Source organism: Diabrotica undecimpunctata, chromosome 2 (genome assembly GCF_040954645.1).
Source record: "Diabrotica undecimpunctata isolate CICGRU chromosome 2, icDiaUnde3, whole genome shotgun sequence".
NCBI classification, from domain to species: Eukaryota; Metazoa; Arthropoda; class Insecta; order Coleoptera; family Chrysomelidae; genus Diabrotica; species Diabrotica undecimpunctata.
The window spans coordinates 82,381,231-82,403,393 of record NC_092804.1 but is presented as its reverse complement, the minus strand read 5'-3'; the positions used below and the strand labels follow the sequence as shown (position 1 = coordinate 82,403,393).

The 22,163-nt window shown below is 32.3% G+C and overlaps 1 protein-coding gene across 2 annotated transcripts in view; it reads left to right on the top strand.

Annotated features, from left to right (window-relative positions):
* Window positions 1–17,507, top strand: part of dtr (defective transmitter release) — a 79,002-nt gene extending 61,495 nt beyond the window's left edge. Inside the window, exons 11-14 of one of the 2 annotated variants that reach the window (XM_072523146.1) lie at window positions 1,247–1,422; window positions 7,575–7,786; window positions 10,604–11,194; window positions 17,254–17,507. In XM_072523146.1, coding sequence (XP_072379247.1) covers window positions 1,247–1,422; window positions 7,575–7,786; window positions 10,604–11,194; window positions 17,254–17,460 — 1,186 coding nt within the window. In that variant the 3' untranslated portion in view covers window positions 17,461–17,507. The remainder of the gene's footprint in view (window positions 1–1,246; window positions 1,423–7,574; window positions 7,787–10,603; window positions 11,195–17,253) is intronic. The other variant, XM_072523147.1, reaches the window with a different exon arrangement.
* Window positions 17,508–22,163: the final 4,656 nt, after the last annotated feature.

Below are 22,163 nucleotides of genomic sequence, written 5' to 3'. Positions count from 1 at the left end.
TCCCGACAAGGTTCCAGGAGGAACCATCTTTTAAGAGGGGGGCAATGTTACGATAGATAATGACGCTCCATATGACTCAAAACTGTAAACATATTTATTACTAATATCTTTTCTATTCTAGTTATTTCGGCGCTCAGTTGAAAGACCTGTCTACCTGAATTTTGATAAGTCACCCGCGACTTGAAATGTCCAGAAGCAGGCCGAATAAAACCAGTCTGAGCGACCTTCTGGAGTCTTCGATGGGAAATCGCGGCAATTCCGGAACTTCGAGAATAACGGCATTTTATATTTAAAGAGAAATTTTGTTGTAAACAGAACAGTTAGTTTTTGAACATCGCGTCGGGTCTTTAAAATGTAACGCACATATTATAAGAAATTTAGATAAATTATATAATTATTAATGTAAATAAATTAGTTATATTGTGCAAATAAAGACTTTAAATAAACTTATAAGTGTTATAAGTGTAGAACCTTTAATAATAAATAAAAACAATAAATTAGATTAATAATAATATTACATTATTATGCAAACTAATAGTAGAATCGGTATTACAGAGTAATAGGAAAATAAATGGAGATGCATGCAGTAGAATTAGGATTGGATAGATGAAGCGAGTGGTGTGTTGTGTGACTAAAAAATTCCTAATAAAAATGACGGGAAAATTCTACAAAAATAGCCATGAGACCAGCTGTGATATAAGGAACTAAATGTTGTACACTTAAAAAGAAAGAGCAACAATGAATACATGTGGCGAAAATGAGAATGCTTAGATGGATGAATGTAGTGATAAAAAAGTAACATTAAGAATGAGTATATTAGGAGGTGGCAGAAGTCTTAAGGTGGCACCAATTCTTGCCAAAATGAGAAAGCATAGGTTAAGATGATTTGGTCATGTTCAATGTCGGGATGTTAATCATCCTATACAAAGAATTGCTGATCTGCGGGTTCCTAGAAGGAGTACGAGAGGAAGAATAACGCAGACCTGAGGCGAGAAGCTTAGGCAGGTCATGGCGAAAAGGGGGATTGATATTGATATGACCCAAGATAGAAATTTATGGAGAAATGTAACTAGGAAAGCTGATCCCGCATAACGATAAAGGCAAAGAGAATGATGATAGTATATCCTAAAATATTATATTTTTCTGCTTTCTTTATGTTACGTTATACTTGTGTTCTTCTTTTGCTTTAGGTATAACACGATGGAATATATTTTAAATATTTTAATTTTTGTTCCTAATATTTTAGGTACAGGGAAATTTTACAGTGGAAGTTAAAGATTCCAGAGAACACAATACAAATTTTAGAACCTATACTGCAAGAGAGAAATCCGGAAGGGAAAGAAGGAATACTGGAGCTATTGACAACAAGTAATAATTTTGGTAGAAGCGAAGATGAAAAAGAGTATACAATAAAGCCTGCAGGTACTTAATACTCAATACTTAACAATAGTTAACATTCTCCTACCCTAACTTGACTGTACCGTAATAATGACGACCAAATAGTTAGAAATACGCCCAGCGTTTGACAATTGTTGTCTATTATTTACGACTCTTAGTTTTTCCTCTTTAATTTTTATCACCTTTTTCTTTAAGGTCCTTTTTTTGCTTTATCTAACCATCTATTTTTTCGTTGATCTACTCTTCTTTTCTCATCCATCTCAGTATTTACTAATATTTTTGGTATTCTTTCTTCTTTCATTCTTTCTAAATGGCCCAATTATCTCAGTCTTAATACTTTTACTACTTCTAATATCGCAGGTTCGCCAAAGACTGATGATCTCGGCATTTGTTATGTTTCTATATACCTTCCCCTCTTTAACAGCACCAAATATTTTCTTTTCCCATATATTTATTTTTGTTCTTGTGTTTGGTTTAGCACCCATGTTTCGCTTGCATACACTGTCGGTCTTAAAACTGTTTGGTATATATGTATTTTGGCCCATATCGACACATTTATAGATGTTAAGATTTTGTATCTGACTTAACATTTCCTTTATGTATTCTTGCGTCCAGCTCACAGTCATCTTTTCCTTTCTCACGTATGTTAGTTCCCAGGTAAGTGAAATTCTCTATTTTTCTAATTCTATCACGTTGTCTGCATTATCTTTGATCTTAAAGATGACCTGTTCTCTTAATCTTGTTCAAGGTATTGTAAATTTCATTTCTTTCCTCTCCCATATAATTTTTATGAGCTCTTGTAATTATTATACTAATTTTTCTCCTCAATATTAAATTAATTCTGGATTTATTTCAGTTTCTCCCGAACTGTTACCGTTTTTTAAATATTTTATTTTATTTTTTAGTTCCTCCAGAATTGGTGGATGGACGATTATTCATCGTTTATATGTATTTTCTTCGGTATGATACTCATATGTATTTCGGATGTATTTCTTTATCTGCTATTAATTTTCCATTTTTTGATATTTTATAAAAAGGGGTATTTTTTCTATTACATTGATATTATTTCAAACTTCTTGAAACAACTTCTTACTTTCTCTCAGTATAAATCACGTTTCTATTTTCTCTATGTTTTTCTCAACAGATATCTGCCTCTACAGATATCTATTACTAGCCACTACAGATGCTTTTTGCATCTACAGATGCTTTTTTGTATAATTATTTTGTATAATTATACATAAACAGGGTGTTTCAAAAAAAGATAACACCGTATCTAGAAGAGCCAAAAACTGAAAAACAATTTGGGTTTGCTTAATAAAAAATTTTTGTGACGTCATCAAAAATTTTGTGCGTTGAATAAAAAAATGTTATACACTTTTTACGATTTTGTCGAAACTAATGTCAATATTAGAATAAAACTTTATACGAATATGTTTTGGAAGCTGATACATCCCACGAATTTTTTTTTTATATCTGACTCTCATACAGGGCACTAGTTCCAAGGTTCGTAGCAAGTATTATACAATATAACGTTTTTAAGAGTAGAATTATTAGTCAAAATTCCAAGTGAACTTATACATCACACAATTTTACACCAAAATGGTACTCTTGGTAAAACTCAATATTTACCGTTTTCGGAATATTTTGATTTGAAAATTATAAAGTAATAACTAATGCTGAGATAAAGTAATGATAAAGTTCTAATAGGTATATCTCGATTTTTTCTAAGTTTTGTTATGGGAAACTGACATTTATTAGATTTTTGAAAGGTTGTTTGTATTGTTAATCAAAATATACTTAAATGTTAAATACACCGACATATTATTAACATTAGGCGAGTGTTTAGGAAACTCTAGTGTAGCTTTTACGTGTACCAAGTGAAAAAACATTTAGAGCCATTTAACGACGTAGAGAAACTGGGAATGTAAGACCAAATAAAATAAATTCTGTTAGACCAAGAACCACAAGAACAATTAATAAAGAAAATAACATTTTAAATTTATTTGATTAAGATCCAACATTTAGCGTAAGGAATATGACAAGACCATGGACATATAAATAAAGATATTTATACGTCCATGGACAAGACTTATCTTTATTTATACAGATTATTTAAGACATATTTTTATTTATACGTCCATGGACAAGACAAACAAATACGTCTTCTTCAAGTACTTGGCTGATACTTAAAGAGCAGCAGCTATATGCTTATCATTACAGACAAGTTCAAGAGCTCTTGCCAGACGATCTACGGGTAAGAGTGAATTTTTGTGAAACATTGCAAGAAAGAAAAGCCCTCAATCCCATTTTTTTTTGGATTTCTCACCTTTACGCGACAAGGTATGTTTTTAACTTCCATAATGCACACTACTGGTGTGATGAGAATTTACAAGTCAAAAGGGTAATCCACATTACCAACACTCATTTAACCTAGATATGCCCAATGTCCTACCTATAGTAAACCTGAAGCAAGACCGATCCTGTCTCATTCTTGCCCAGTAACTAAATATTGACTGCAGATAGTCGTTCTCCAGGAACCATCCGATGTAATAAAATATAAAACGAATATTTCGTTAGACGCTTAGAGTAGAGAATTTTACTCGTCAAGGAAAATTCCCTACTCTAAGGTTACACCATAACATTTGTGTAGTTGTGTAGTATAACATCGTGTATAACATTGTGTAGTATAACATCGAAAAGTGTGTAAATTTGAAAATGGCTGAGTATGGTATTACGTTCTCAAGGTAAGCAAAATTTTTATTTTTAAAACTATATGAATAATATTTCGAGATGTGCATTTTAACGTAAAAAGTAGTATATTTAGCAATATACGATCAACAGTAATTTAAAAATATGTTATGATATATTTTTGAACCCCTTTTATACAGCCTCCTGTATATATAGGACGTTGGGCACATAACAGTTCTAAACATATTACTTTATTTTTGTGTAAATTACATGATTTTTATACAAAATATATCAATAATTTAGCAGAGTATTGTATATTTACACTTTCAGGGGTTTTTCTCTAAATGATGTACTGGCTATGCTGGAGGACGAGGAAGATATGATAGAGTAATTTACAAATATGTTATGATATATTTTTGAACTCCTTTTATACAGCCTCCTGTATATATAGGATGTTGGGCACATAACAGTACTAAACATATTACTTTATTTTTGTGTAAATTACATGATTTTTATACAAAGTATATCAATAATTTAGCAGATGTCATGTATATTTACACTTTCAGGGTTTTTTTCTAAATGATGCACTGGCTATGCTGGACGATGAGGAAGATATGATAAAGAACGTTAAGTCATCGACTATTTTCCGCCAGAAAATACCACGGATTCTTAAATTGATGGTTCCTAGAAGGAGTACGAAAGAAAGGACAATAAAGACCTGAGGGGAGACGTTTAGGCAGGACATGGCGGTAAAGTGGATTGATGTTGATATGACACAAGATAGAAACTTATGGAGAAATATAATTAGGGAGGCTGATCCCGCATAGCGATAAAGAGAAAGAAATGAAGGCGAATATGAGAAAGAGTGTACAATAAAGCCTGCAGATACTCAATACTTCATGCGAGTTCATAATTAAATAAAGGTAGAAATAATCGGCATAGCTCGCAACAAGGAAACCCCTTTAGATATATTTTCTTTATTTTTTGATAAAAAATATTAGACCTAATAGTTGTCAAATCAAATCGATATGCAGAGCAACAAAACCATTGTCTGAAAATAGAAACACGTGAGATAAAATCATTTTTTGGAGTGTTATTACTCAGTGCAGTGGATATGTGCCAGTTCCGAGGCGGAGAATGTTCTGGGAAAACGAAAGAGATAGTCAAAATCTACTGGTTTCTGAAGCTTTGTGAAGAACTATATTTGAATATATTTTATCTCACTTTCACCTAACTGACAACGTCACTATAGATACATCAGACAAATTTGCTTAAGTTAGGCCATTGTTTGATCACCTCCATGCTACTTCTTCTTCTTCTTCTTGTAGTGCCTATCCGTTTCGGATATTTGTACCATCATACGTACGTAGATTTTTCAGCCAGGAAATTCTTCGCCTTCCTGGTTCTGGTTTTTCTTCTAATTTTCCTTGTAGAATTAATTGCAACAACCCATATCTTTCGCTGTTCCTCATGATGTGATCGATATATTCAATTTTGACTGTTTTTATTGTGGTTAACAACTATAACAAACTTAATGCTGCATTTTTTAAATTCGATAAATCTGAGGAAATGCAATGTGTTGACTAAGTAATGGTACCATACGGCCGCCATGACTGCACACAATGTATTCATAATAAGCCAATTCGCTACGGCTACAAACTTTTACTACGTAAATTGCCCCTATTTTTTGATAATTTCTTTTTCACGTTATCTTTGTGAAACTTTCAACGCTACCGGAACAATTCATAAAAATCGCATACCTAATGGGCTCCTAACAAATTCAAAAGAAATGAAAAAGCAAGCTCGAGACGTATTCGATTTAAAAAAGACTGAAAACCAGAACATTATTGTCGTAAAGTGGCATGGCAATAGCATGGTCACGTGCTCAAATTGCAGTAGGCGTAAACTCCCTGCATAAAGTGAAAAGATTTTCAAGGAAAGAACGGACAAATATTCAGGCAAGTTACAGTTTTTTAGATTAATAGTAGAAACGCATTTAGTTTTTATTTTCAACACCACGCTTAGTTTTATGACATTTTACAATATTTTAGGTGTCGTAGCCACATCTGATAAATTTGTACAATGCAAATATGGGTGGAGTAGACAAATGGGCAAGAAATGGTATTTTCCGCTGGTGCGGCACTGTATTCATGTAGCTCTGAAAAATGCTTGGCAACTGTACAGACAAAGAGGTGGGGACCTTAATCAATTGAAATTCCGAAGACGAGTAGAAACCAAGCTAATATTATAAAATAAAAAAAAAATTAAATACATTCAAAAGGTCATAAGTCATCTACCGAAAGTTTAGACATTAGCTTTGATCATATGGATAATTTGGTAATTTCGCAAAATAAGCAAACACGCTGAGCATATTGCCATGAAAAAAGAACCACTAGATGTTCAAAATGCGACTTCACGTCAAAATTTTGTACATTTATCAAAAAAATAAATTTTATTTTGGTCTAATACATTTAAGTTAAAAATGTTTGGGCAGCAAATTTAGTTAACAAATTAATAGGTTATCATATCCCACCTGGAAATTTAAATAATGATGTACCTTGATTTTTTTAACAATTACTTATTCGAGATATTAGAAGATTTAACGGTAAACAAGCAAAGATCTTTATTTTTTATGCATGATGGAGCTCTACCGCACTTTGATAGAAGGTGTCGTAATTGGTTGAATAACCATTTTCCAAATCGATGGATTGGTAAAGGTATAGAAGTTCCAATTCATTGGCTTCCTCGGTCATGCGATTTTAATTCTTTGGACGGCACAGTTTGGTCATTTATTAGAGAAAATGTCCAGGTATGCTACAGCGGTAAATTAACGTCAAGAATTGGAAGACAGAATTCAACGTCACTTTAATAACCTCATAGCTGATCCCCAACTGTTTAGACGATTAATGGATTCTTTACAAAAAAGGATAGACTTGTGTATTCGTGAAAACGGAGGACATTTTAAACACTTATTCTAATTGAATTTTATTTTGTGTTCTTAGTCTTTATTTTAATTTTCTTCATGTGTTTTTGTTTAATTAAGAATTTACGAATTACTGAAGAATTACTACCAAGAATATCTTTCTGGTGTAAAATTGTATGAGGTTTACGGTAACTTATAAGTTTGATTAATAAAATTCTACCTTTAAAAAAGTTATGTTTAATAATTGGTACGAACCGTGTAACTAGCGTCCTCTATGAGAGTCAGATACATAAACAAATTCATGGGATATATCAGCTACCAAAACATATTCGTAAAAAATTTCATTACAATGCTGCCAGTATTTTTGCCAAGGCCGTAAAAAACATCTTTTTTTTCTTCAACGCCCTTTATCTTGAAAGCAGATGGCGTTACAAAAATGTTTTAATAAGCAAACCACAATTATTTTTCAGTTTTTTACCTATCCTAGAGACGGTGTTACCTTTTTTTTGAAACACCCTGTATATACATACTTTTTAATAAATGTATTTACTTTATATTTTTTTAGGAAATAATATACAGGAAGGTGATATCATCATATATGCAAAAAACTGTCGTGAAAATCCTACTTCTTCCAAACCTCTAATTACTTGCGCAGAAAAAGAAATAAGTCGAAATGCAATAATATCACAAGGTATTCAAAAACAACTAACAATGTCCCACAATTTTTCGATTTTTCAACAAAATCAAAGTCCAGTTGTGGATGAATCAAATCCTGAGGTATGGATATTTTAAAGAAGGAATATTTTAACAATTGATTAAAATAATATATATATATATATATATATATATATATATATATATATATATATATATATATATATATATATGTATCTTTTTACTATTACATTTTTTTTTTACTTTACATTAACTATTATTGTAATACTTTCTGTTTATTGTTCTATGAGGACAATGAATACTTCTTGTTCAGTATACATACAAAGTTGTTTAGTGGAAATATTTTCAGAAATTGTCAGGTTCTTTCAACAATACAAAAAGAGCTTGCTCTTGCTTTATGTGCTTACACATAATGTAATTCTATGGGTGTAATTCTTGGTTTTTTCTGATATATAATATCAGTCACCTATAATTTTCTTTGTTTTGAGAAAATTTTCGAAGAAAACAAAAGTAATAAATTTAGAGTCCTATATGCCAAAGGAAAGTCCAACCCACAAAAAAACGACCATCGACAATGCGACTGACTTCCAACCAGTCTGGTCTCGGCTCCCAAATAGGATCTCCTTTACCCTGAGAATCCGATGTCGGGGCTCTGCTCCGATTCTTCGAACTGTGACTCTGTGGCTGGATTATCTCAACCTTTTAAAAAGTGTTTTTATTTCATTTTCCACGTGAGAAATAATAATAATCCATCGACGATGAAATCTACGCAGAGGGCACTTCGAATTGACTGGTCGAAGTCCCTCTGTAAGGCACCGTGGGAGTGGATAAATGGCTGTGTTTTTCCAGGCTCTTACATCCCATCTGGTGATATTAGCAAGAAATAAAACCTATTTTATTTGAGATTTTTTATATTTAAACGAATACATAAACCAATACTATTTTTAGAAACAATTCAATAGGATAATTATTTTCTTCCATAGAATACAAAATTAAAAAATATATATTTATACAAATTAGATGATTTATTAACAATTTATTTAGTTAAAAAATATATATTCGTATTTTACGCAAATAGTACATACAAGTTTAAAAAAAATGTCGAAATCCATAAACAAGAACCAGAGATACAGTTAACAGCTCCTTCCTCCTCCCCCGCTTCCGCTGGATTCAAAACCGGCCGATTTTGTGGACCATATTTTGAAGCTTTGTGGATTTTGGACTATTCCCTTGAAAGGCAATCTTTTTCGCTTTGGCACATTAAAACTTTAAATCATGTCCTTTCAAATGAAGCTAATCAGATTTCTCAATTGTTATAAATAAAGCTGCTATAACTTTAAAAATAAAAAAGGACTAACTTCGTCCCAAATTGTCCTAGGACAAGTTTGTCTCTTTTTTATTTTGTGAAAAATACAAGCTTCCCAAATATGAAAAAATACTTTTCCTGTGGGTAATGGTTAAAAAGGTATTCTAATTATTAAATCTTCTTCTTTCATATGCTATACGTAGATTTAATGTAACTATTATTTTCTTATATTGTTGTAGAACTAATTTAATTTGGGATGAACAAACAAAATATTTTTTAACTATTTGGCCTATTGCTTTGAAATTTTGATCATATTTTATACACCACAAGTCCCAACATTTCACGGAATATGAAGTTTCTAAGTTCATATTTAAAATAGTTATTAACATAAATGCTTATACATTTATGTTAATAAATGCTGCAAACCTTAAAAAACGCTATTTTTAAGGTTCTTATATAACTTATAAGTTTCTTACTCTCAAATTTGTCTTATTTGCTTCACTTTTTGCCGATCGTCGAAAAAGCGAAGATTTACAGTTTTTTACCCTAATTGGGTAATAATTAATTAAATCCAAAAAATCGACTGCAGGTTATTGGTATAGGTTCTTGTTATAGAGGTCCATACTACTCAAAACAACTGTTGTTTGCCTGGAGCGGCATGTGTCACAAACATTGTATTTTTTTGCTTATTTCCCTGAATTAATAGGTTTATATATTGAGGAACTAAACAGCAACTACAAAAATAAGAACAAAATATATAACTCTATCATGAAAAAAAAATATAAGGAAATTAAAAAACAAATAAAAAAAACGATTAAAAATATTAATCAAAACAGTTTTTAGTTAACATTCACTACTAACTTGAACTCTGTAGATCTGTTATACAAATAAACAGCCTGGTCAGTTGAATATACCAGGGCTATGCCAAAACTATGCCAAAAAAACATTAAAATCACAATAAATTATTAATTCCAAAAGTAAACTGTAAATTAAAAAAAATACATTGCGATAGGGAATTCATTGTTTCCAAAACAGTTTCTCGAATTTTGTGATGACCATGTCCAAAACTTAATAATAAATACGTCACCGATGTACTTTCTAGCATTCACTGATGAGCGTAGACTCATTGAGGGGTTGACTCCACTATGAAATCCCTCAACATAGTACTTTTATCCTTCTTGCACTTTAATGGCCGTAATGAAACTGTAAATAAGCCGTATTCTTTATCAAAGCAGAGAAATAAATTGTATTCTTTATAATAGAAAACATCAGATGATTCAGCAGAACTCGCTTTGCTACTTTGTCTTTGGTATGGTGAATTTCATCCTACAATGCGTGGTGGAAGCAAAATTATTAGTGATATATTATTAGACCTTTTAACGAAAAACTTATCACTGTTTTGCTTAGACTGTTCTATTGTTTATTTTTACTTGTCATTTATTAAGTTTATTTTTTTATTTGTAACCTATTCCACTATTGATTATCTCTGTTAATACCTCGTGTCTTTTACTTTTTGGACCATTTTTTTTATTTTTTGTTCTTTCTTTTTAATTCACTATGTTAAATTGATTATAAAATTAAATTATGTATTATTATTTATTTTTAATTTCCAGAGAAAACAAGAGCCATCACAGTCACAGAATGCTTTAGTAGCTTCCAAAAATATTTCCGAGATTCGTCTTCAAATGCCAGAGTTCAACAAATCATTCGATGCATTTAAACAAAAATACATGGGACCACGAGAAAAAATTTTAAAAGACTATAACGAGGCTGTTCAGAGGGAATTAATTATTGTTAACAAATTAATGAAAGCACAGGAATCATTATTCAAAAAGAAAAAAGAAAAAAAATATATACCACGAAGACCTATTCGGGAAGATCTTAAACTCAAAGATTTTAAAAAACATTATATGGAGATGGGTTTAGAATTTGATGACGAAGAAAGTTCTACTGAAGAGGAAATAGCTACAAACAAAATAGATGTTAAAGAAAATAGTGCTATTGATGAAATAGAATACACAAAAGTTAACGAAGAACAAAATATGCATAATCAATTCAACAGCCATTATGAAGATTGCCAATATAGAGTTAAAAATATAAAGGATTGTTTCAAGAATATAGTTGATGAAGTTGACAGAGAAAATAAAAAACTACCATCAGACTTCGATTTCCAAAGATTCATGGAAAGAATTATTTCTGAAGAGGTTTGTACACGTATGAATTTTCTTATTTATCCTGGAATAGATTTCTCCTATTAAGTTTCTGTCAGAATTATCCTAATTTATTTGCTTCAGTAAAATATGTAAACATTCCATATATTGTTTCTTAGTAATTCATTAAGAATCTCATTTTGGCAACTTTTCTTCTTTTTTGATTTGTGTTGAATTCATAAGTATTACAGTTTTGAGTCTTTCTTGTTCATGCTATTCTCAACTACCATTTTTGTTGCATAAGATTTTACTCAGTTTTGTTTTCTTCCATAAAATTTATAGAAATTGGTCGTATATCTAAGTGACGTTACTGTTTCAAGTGAATAAACTTTATTAACTAAATCTTGTATTCATGGTTTCTGTTTTGTTTTTTTTTTCTTTTTCTACTATTTTAACGAGAGACACTTTAACTAAGACGAGACACGGTAGTAATGTACCTGTGTAATGTATATACCCAATATACATCGGGTGGTTTAGCGGTGTTTTTGCTTCTCTCTCCTTATATCAACTATCACATTTCTTACATGTGGTGATGCTATTTCAGCTAATGCGCTTAGGTATAGGACCGGAGTAGGTTTCAAACACCCAGCAACAATTCTCACGCTCTCATTATAAGCAACATTAACATACTTGGCTTGACACAAATCACAAAAACTACCACCTGGGTCAAATCTGCAAATAAATAGAACATAATAACAAAAATCAAACTAAAGATACGCTGAACAAAATAAAAGAGATAGCCCGTGTCTGCGCCAAAGCACAAAGCTATCAAATATGAGAACGTAACACTATTCACTTAAACACAATATATTAAATAAGAATATTATAAAGATAATGTAGTAAAATGTGGACAACTTACCAAAACAAGAAGACAAAATTTGTGTGAAAGAACCTGACATATTCAAATGAAGAAGCAGCAATAACAAGGCAGAGATTATGCATCTATAAGGTTTAATAATTATAATCGGCTTCTAATTGAGTCCAACTAAAAATAAATGTGCTTTTATATATGTAAACAAAATAGTTTTGCATAACTATATTTTTGGTAATTTTTAGTTAGAAGGGATTGGTAAGGGTAGGATTCTCAACCTTTGAGGCGCCGCCCACTACTAAAGAAATTGATCGACTTTTTCTTCTTCGTATGCCTCATCCTTTAAGGACATTGACGATCATCACGTCTCATTTTACTCTGTCTGCACCAGGTCTGAAGAGTTCTGTTGTTGTTTTTCCACTCTACTGCTTTAAATTTTTCAACCAGGACATGCGTCGTCTTTCCGATCCTCTTTTTCCTTCCATTTTTCCTTGTATAACCAATCTCTAACTCATGTTTTTTATTTCTTAGTATGTGACCAAAGTAGCTCATTTTTATTGCCTTTATAGTATTTATAATATTTTTCTAGTAGTATTTATTTTTCTTTTTTCATCTTTCTGAATGTTTCCGTGTTTGATACGTGTTGTATCCATGATATTTTCCACATTCTTCGATAACACCATATCTAAAAGCTGGCAAGTCTTTTCTGCTTGCATACTGCTTTCATCTTATTGCAAGCGCTTCTGGCTGTCTCAATTCGTTTTTTTTTTCAAAATTGCAGTCCCACTGTAAATTTCGCTGACATCCCAAGAAATTATATCTGATTATTTTCTCTAAAGCGTTTCCTTTAACGCAGATTGTTTCGTGTTCAATCTTGTTCTACCTGACAATCATGATTTTTGTTTTTGTTTGTATTCAGAGCTATTCCATATCTGCGCACTACTGAATAGTGCGATCAACCAAATTTTGCAGCCCTTCTCTGCTATTCGCAAGTATTGTGTCGTTTGCATATCTAAGGTTATTCACTTATTCACTAGTGTTCCGTTAAAAAATATGCCTTTATTAATGTCTTCTAGTGCCTCTTTGAACATCTCTTCTGAGCACATATTAAAAAGTAGATAGTACACACATTTGTCGTACTATTCTTCTTATGGGTATCTCTTTAGATCTTTGACAGTCTCTCGTATAGTTTCTGATATCGGTATTGTAATAATTCTCATGTCCTGATCATCTATTTCTGTGTTCTGTAATATGTTTGCCAGCCTTCTGTCTTGTATTCTGTCGAAGGCTTTCTTAAAGTCAACTAGACATATGAATACGTCACAGTTTACATTTCGACACTGTTCTACGAGTGTTTGTATAGTAAATAATATTGTTATTTATTCTATATTTGTTATTATATCGTCCTGTTTCCTGTTATTCTATCGTTTATATAGTTTTTTTTATATATCTTTATAGTTTTTTGTAGACACGTTCATGTATCACTCTCAAGAAGATTTTTCAAGCATGGTTCATCAAGCTGATCGTCCTATATTCCTCACATTTTATTACATTGGGTTTTTTTAGTATTGGGATGAACTTCATGATTTTTATGGAGATTTTAGCCATTTTTTAGGAATTTCCCCGTTATAGTCAATTTTATTGAATAATTCTACTAATATATCAATGCGGTTCTCTGCTTGTAGTCTTAAGATTTCTATAGGTATTTCATCCGGTGCCATGGTTTATCAGTTTTTATAGGTTTTAGTGCTTTTTCAATTTCCTCTTTGATAATTTTGGGTCCAGTTTTACCTCTTGGTTCTATTGTCTCCATTCTTTCATCGTCTTCAAATAGCTATTTTATAAATTTTATATATTCTTCCCATCTATTTATTTTACCTGCACTTTCAATTATTATTTTGTTGTTTTTATCCAGTGTGTTTCCAATACTTACCTCTTTTTTGTATATGCCAGCTGTTTCTTTAATTTTTCTGTATATGTTAAAGTTGTCATGTTGTTTTTCTAATCTTTTTATTTCTGCACATTTTTCTGATAGCCACAATTCCTTCGCTTCTTTGATTTTTTGTTTGATTGTTTTATTTCCGTTTTTGTAGTGTTATTCGTTTGGGGGATCTATCGCCCTACAGTTGTTGTTGCGTGATGTTCCTCAGGATCATATTGTAACTTTATCCATTTTTCTTAAGAGTTAAGTTGTCCTTGTCATTCTACTTTCTGGACTTTATTGTGAATTAGTTTTTTGATCTGTTGGCAGAGATCAGCTTCTTTTAGTCTTCTTATATTAATTCTAGGTATTTTGATGGCTATTTTTATTTTCTTTAGTTTGAGTTTCGACTTTTGTCTTCTAAAACAAAGCTGTGGTCAATTGCTATATCTGGTTCTTTGGTACGCTTTAGTCAATACTATAGCGTTACGGAATCTTTGGTTTATAATGATATAGTGAATCTGGTTTCTTACTATGTTCTCACCGTCATCTCTACGAGGCTTTCCAAGTATATATTCTTCTGACTGGTAGTTTGTAATACGTGTTATTTACTCGTATAATGGGTTTGTTGTCTTTGCAATACTGAACTAGACTCTCTTCTCTCTCATTACGTGTTCTTAATATATATTCTAATACTACTTCTCTATTTCTTAACTTACCCACCTTTACATTAAAGTCGCCCAAAATAATATTAATTTCCTCTTTTTTGGTTTCTTCACAATAGCTACTTCATTGAGATTGTGTAGAATATATCTCCAGAGTAATAAAACACGTAGTTATCTGTTATACTTCTGCCGCTGTTAGAATATCTAACTTTACTTCATCCAAGGATGTCTATCTGTCAGCGTTGCGTTTCTTGTATCAGGTTATGAATTTCCAGTAATGAATCATATGCTAAAACTAACAAAAGAAAATGGCAAACTGACAGAATTCTTAGAAAAAGAAAGTTAAGTAAATAAACCTATCCTAACAGGTCTAAAAATCGATACTTCTGGTCAGGCATTTCTGAACCTCGTTTTATGTAGCATCTTTATTGATACCACAGAATGGTTCTGGGCCTACAAGGTTTCTCTCGAGTCTTGATATTTCAACATATCTGCTCGTTCATTCCCTTGCACTCTTTCATGACTCGACACCTATATTAAAGACACTTTTGCCAGGTTGTTAAGATCTTTGCAGTTTTTCATTACTTTTAGTTTGGTGAGTGTGTTCTTTAGTACCAGAATAGTCGCTTGGGTATCTGGCACTAAAGATTTGGGCTCTCCATTCATAATTTCATCAATGCAATCCATAAAAGCAAAAACTTCAGCCTTTAACACAGTTGTGTATTGACCTAGTATGTAAGATTTATTATAATTACATAATTGGCCAAATACTCCCGATGTAGTACCATGGGCAGTTTTAGATCCATCAGTGAACTATATCATGTCTCCATTTATATTTCGGACTTTTTTTTCTATAGATGGTATAATTGTGATAAACTTCTCACTGAAGATTAGTTCAGGTGTCATCATATCTAAGTTCATTATAAAGATGGATTCCGCAAGTATAGTTTTAGTAGTATTTGTGTGACTATTTAATACATAATTCGACTTTGAGGTCTTATTTGTTTTAAATCTCAGGATGGTCATAAACGGTACCACTAAAATATATAATTCCAGCAGAGGGAGACCTGTACTAGCCTCTAAAGATACTGTTCCTGTATACTATTCAAGGCTCCTCTTATATTTAGAAACATCTTTGTAGGGTGGTGAGTGAGCCCGTCTTTTTCTACCAATGTACTAAACTATTGGCAAAGTTGAACAACTAGTTTTCCAGAAGAGTCGCGTAGCCCTCTTGGTTATATTGTTAATATGAGTGTTTCAATTGAGTTTGGAATCCAAAGTTACCCTTAGATACTTGACCTCATTGGTCCTTTCTAGTTCTTTCTTAAGTAAATTCAGTTCACTCAGTCCAGTTAGTTTTCTCTTATTAGTGAAGGCTACTAATTTAGTTTTAAAAGAGTTCACAGAGAGATTTTCTTTCAGACACCAATTCTCTATATAATCAAGGGTATATCGCATCTGATCCGCAACAGTACTAGGAAATTTTTGCACCAGTCACTATTAAAATGTCTTCGAAACCCTGGACGCAGATTGCTTGGCTGCTAACCCCATGAGCATTGTCAACAAAGAATATATTGCATGTTGTTATTGATAATACATCCCATTAAGGGCGTCCCTAAGTTGATCTCAGGTTTATGACACCTTAATACGTATCTGTGGATATTATTCTGTCCTGAAGCATCTGAATAATCAACGTGTATGTCGTGTTGTTGATTTTCTTCCTCTTCAGTACACTATGTATTTACTCTGTGGAAGTATTATCAAATGCATCTTCTATGTCTAAAAATATAACATGGGCGATTTCTTCCTGGTGTAAACTCTTTTCGAGTTCTGACACCAGATTTTACTATGCGGCTTCACCTGATTTTCCTTCTTGATACGACCATTGCCGCTGGTGTAGTGAGTTTTTATTAAGATTGTTTTTCTTGATGTATTTATTCAGTATTTTTTCCATGGCTTTCAACGTAAATGAAGTTTGACTTATAGGTGTGTATGCTTTTGATTAGGTGTAATCTGTTTTTCCTAGTTTGAACATGTATCCCAGAGTATGGCTAGTTGTAAATATTGCGATCAGAGGACTCATAATTATTTCCAGTACTTCTTGGAGTAACCTAGGAAATATGCCATCTGACCTTGTAAGAACCAAAGATTATTCGAGAGGTCATCCCGTTAGTTCTGGTTGGGTTAGAGTTTGTTGGACCCATTAGTCTGTTGCATCGACCCTAGGAAGTGAACATTTAAAAGAAGCTCTACCACCTCCTTTTCTGTGTCCGTATTTTGAGGATTCTGTTAAACCTGACACTTTCAGGTTCACTCTCAATGTTTTCACAGAATTTTCTCCAGGATCTTTATTTAGCGGATAAGATTTTTTTATTAAAGGTTTTAACAGTTACGGAAAGTTACATCAGATACTTCGCCTACAGATAGGATAATAGAGGGAAATTAGTATTCTACTATTTTTTTAATTTGAGTTTTAGAATTGTAGAATATTATTTGTACATTTACTGTTCTAATAAGATTTTAATTATTACATTTAAAATTGACCGACTGACAAGACTGGCTGATGAATGTGTTTTAATAAAAAATTAAGTTATCATACTAACTTGAAAATTTCATATTACTTACGTGTTTTAAATGGTATAAAATTGTTTTATAGGTGAAGCTTGGTAAAACATTAGAAGCTTATCAAAATAATGAAGCTAAGGAACTGAAGAAGAAGGATCAACAAGAAGATACGAATCAAGAAAATGTTGAAGAGAAAGAAAGGCAGGAAAACGCAGTAATAAACAACAAAGATGACAATGAACTAAAAAGAAGAGTTACTTATTCTTTGGAAATGCAACTTGCTAAGGATTTGGAATAAAGACAAGAAATATGTTTAGTTATTAATTAATAGATTTGTTGCAATAATTGTTGTTTTCTTTTACTTTTAAAATTTTTTTATTATAAGGATAAATAACCCTACGAAGAGCATGATAGCAACTGGTAATGGTTTCAATCTGTTGCTTAATGTAGATGGCCAATAAATCTGTTTAATTTGTAAGGGTGTTATTAAAGTACACTGATGCCAGAATATGATGATGTGAAATTATACTAGACGCAGCTTTTGAATGGTTTTTCATAGTTTCGATTTATGTATCAATCTTTATTAGGTATTTTCTAAAGATATTGGTACATAGATTAATTTGTAAATTTTTTTTATATTTTAGTAGTCTCTTCCAAAACTGTACTTTTAGTTATCTGGTTTATTCTTCTGCCATATTCCATTACTCAGGATGACTCAGAATAAAAGTGTCTATATTAAGCTTGGTCTCAATATCATAATATATTAAATGTGGCTCTCAGGTCTGTGAAGACAACGGATCGTTGGTACCCTGCTTAGATAAAGATTTTTAATGGGAGAACCTGCTCCTTTCAACTTTTGCTTGGTCTATTCTATTTTCGCCTGTTACATGAGTTCTTTTTGTATATAAACTTCTAGAGCAGCTTACACAGCATATTCAATAAACAAATGAAGCTTAAACTTTAAAAACTGTCGCTGTGTTTGCCGGGTTTTAGAATAGAAACAATTTTGGAATGCTTGAGCGAATGAGATATTTGACCGCTTTAGAGTTTTGATGTGTAACATGGTGATAACCACTCTCTTGGGTATTTTTCGTTATCGATGGAAAGCTCGGCGTTGATAAAAACAAAACTAGGAGCTGCATTATCAATCTTTAACTGATTATTGGCAGATATAACCTCGATGTTGGTAAAAGGGTGGAAGGATTGCATGTTAGGCTTGTTGCTAGGTGGGAAGCTTATGGTATGTCAATTTTAGTTTTATGAAGTTGGTATGATCTTAAATTTTCGAAGCACTATAAATATAGATGGTATGAAATGGTATGTTGTTTGGATAAATAGAGGATTTCATGCGATAATGACTTTTATCATCACCATATAGTTTTATTTAATACTGCTCACCAGTAACATCTATTTATAAAGTACATGTCTAAATGTGGTTCCAAACTATTTTCTTGTGCCATTTTTATGTTATTTGCTCCTTTTAATGGGAATTAATCACAATTTTAATTGACAATACGTTTATTTTGACGTTTGAATTTCTACTTTAACAATTGTTTTCATCATCATCATCATCTTTAATTACTATTTAAATGTGAATAAGCCACAATTAAAGGTTAAAATACGTTTATTGACGTTTCAATTTCCACTTCGGAAATCGTTCTCAAAATACAAACATTAGACTAATGTTTGTATTTTGAAAACGATTTCCGAAGTGGAAATTGAAACGTCAATAAACGTATTTTAACCTTTAATTGTGGCTTATTCCCATTTAAATAGTAATTAATTTAAAATGCCACAAGAAAATAGCTTCAGAACAATATCATCATCTTTGGCTCGATAATCATCTGTGGATCTTGGCCTGCTCTAAGATTCGTCGCCATTCTGTTCGGTTTCTGGACAACATGTTGCCATCTTCTGATTTTTAATATCCGTAAGTCGGTTTCAACTCCATCTAACCACCTAATTCGCGGTCGGCCTTTGCTTCTTCTTCCTACAGGTGTTCCTGTGGTTAGCTTTTTAGCAGTCGTATTTTCTGGCATTCGTATTATGTGTCCAGCCCATCTAAGTCGCTGTGTTTTAATGAACGTTATGACATCTGGCTCATCAAAGAGCTGATACAATTCAAAATTATATCTTCTGCGCCACTGCCCTTGGTCGTTTATAGCTCCAAATATTTTGCGGAGTATTTTACGCTCAAATATTCCCAAAAGTCTTTCATCTTTCTGCGTTAAAAGTCCATGTTTCTGCTCCATATGTGAGGATCGGCCTCAGCAATGTTTTGTATATAATAATTTTAGTTCTTCGAATGTTTCTTGAGTGGAAATGCTTTTGGAGTCCATAGTATGCCCTATTTCTAAGATTTATTCGTCTTTTGATTTCTTAGCTTGTTTTATTGGTAGCAGTCTATAGCGACCCAAGGTATGTGAAGTTGTCAACACGTCCAAAGGTATGACTTCCAAAGACTGTTTCTCGTTCCTCATTTGCTATCGGATCCTTTGTAACCAACATGTACTTGGTTTTGTCTTCGTTGATGACTAGACCGACCTGTTTCGCCGCTGTTTCCAATTCTAGGAGATATTGCTCAACATCTCGCTTGCTACGCCCTATTATGTCAATGTCATCAGCATATGCTAAGACTTGTATCAATCTATTGTAAATAGTACCGCCGTCCCTAATTCGTGTATCTCGGACTGCCTTTTCTAAGGCAATATTAAATAGGAGGCAAGCCAGAGCATTCCCTTGTCTGAGTCCATCCTTTATCTCAAAGGATCTAGAATTCTCTCCCTGTATTCTAACAGTGGCTTCTAAGTTAGACATTGTCATTCTCGTTAGTCGGATAAGTTTCTCTGGTATACCAAACTCATGCATTGATTGGTATAGCACTGTTCTCTTGACACTGTCGTATACGGCCTTGAAGCCGACGAATAGGTGATGGGTTTCAATATTGAATTCTAATGTTTTCTAATGTTTTCACCAAATACAAATTAAACCAGTTTAATTTATTTTGAAGTGGCAACGTTGGTGTAAATGAATATGAAATTGTTATAATTTCTGTCCATATTAATTCCGATTTTCGCGATATATAACAGAAAATATTTTGAAATTTTCAACACAGGACATTACCTTCGTAGTAACTACAGTGTAGAAATAAAAATCTTATTTTTAACTGAATTCAGCGAGTGTTAAATCCATAATGTTGTAAACTATTAAAAACCGATCAAATTAATTAACTAGTTAATAAATTAATTCATTAACAGTAGTATTTGTAGTCCTGATAGCTAATAGAGATCCGATAGAAAGTGGCCTTTTGACGCTTTAGCGGGGATGCAGGAACTACAGGAACTAGAACGCGCGGACATTAACAATGGATAGTGACGATATCGAATATGATACGGATAATAGCCAAAAAAGGGAGGGAAGTGGAAAACATCTAAAGAAAAATAAATTGAATGGAGATGAAGAAGAAAAGATGAACAGAAAGAAAAAGTGATTAAAGAACTAAGAGAAGAAAACGAAGATATAAAAAAGAAAATAGGAAACTAAAAGAGAAAATGGACGAAATGGAGAAGAGGATGGATAAAATGGAAAACGAAAAGAGAAGAAATATAGACTTAAGCAACAGAGTAGCGAAATTAGAAAACGGAAAAATTAAGGAGAATCTGGTAATAACTGGCTTTGATTTAGATTTGGAAGATAAACAGATACTAAAAAATGGGGTGACTAAATTCTTCCACCATAAAGTGCAAAATTAAAGTAATAAAGAAAATAGGATTACAAATAGGCATTATAAAGATCGAAAACTTTAAAGAAAAATGAAAAATCCTCAAAACCAAATATAGGTTGAAAGAAATTAAAGATCAACAAATATATATTGATGATGAGTTGAATAAGAGTGATAGGAAAATCCAGATGAAAATTAGACAAGAATCAAAAATTTTTATATCCTCAGGTAAACGAGTAAAGACAGCATACAGGAAACTGATAGTGGACGAGATAGTATGAAAGTGGAGTCAGAAAGATCATAAAATTGAAAATGTAGAAAGACAAAACACCGATGAACATGGATTTAAAAAACTAGAAAAAAAACCAATAGAACTCAAACACTGACAACGACTTTGGCAAAGAATAAGGACAAGATTAAATTTGATGATGATAGCAAGTAAAACACAACAAAATATAACAGACCGTCCAAATATCAGGGAACAAAACAGAAAAATACAAATAAAGTAAAAAACATATACTAAAAATAGCAACATAGAATATTAAGACATTATTGAGGAATGGAAAGAGGAAAGAAATAGTAAGAGAGTTAAAAAAAATACAATAGACATTGTAGGGATACAAGAAGTCTTCTTCTTCTTAGCCTTCGGTCGTCCATGTTTGGACATAAGCCTCTCTCAACTCCTTCCATCGGTCTCTATCCTGAGCGACATATTTCCAATTTGTTCCGGCTATTCTTTTAATGTCATCAACCCATCTCATCTGTGGTCTTGCTCTTGGTCGTTTACTTTCGTAAGGTCTCCAATGTTGTATTGTAGTATTCCAACGTTGGTCTTTTTGTCTAGCAGTGTGGCCCGCGAAGCTCCATTTAAGTTTGGCAATTTTTGTTGTTATGTCCTCCACTTTTGTTTTGGATCTTACCCAGTCGTTCCTCTTTTTATCTAACAGTCGTATACTTAACATTGCTCTTTCCATTGTTCTTTCTGTTGTGGCTAGTTTATTCATATTTGCCTTGGTTGGGGTCCAGGTTTGACATCCATATGTCATGATAGGAAGAATGCATTGGTTGAACACTTTGATCCTCAAGTATTGGAGTATTTTGCGGTTCTTAAGTATCCAACTAAGTTTTCTAAATCCTGCCCTTGCTAGTCTTGCTCTTCTAATAATTTCCGTACTTTGATTCTCTTTGTCAAGTTTCAGGATTTGGCCTAGGTAGATATATTCCTGGATTTGTTCTATCTCGCTGCCATTTATAGTTATACGTCTGGAGTCATTTGTGTT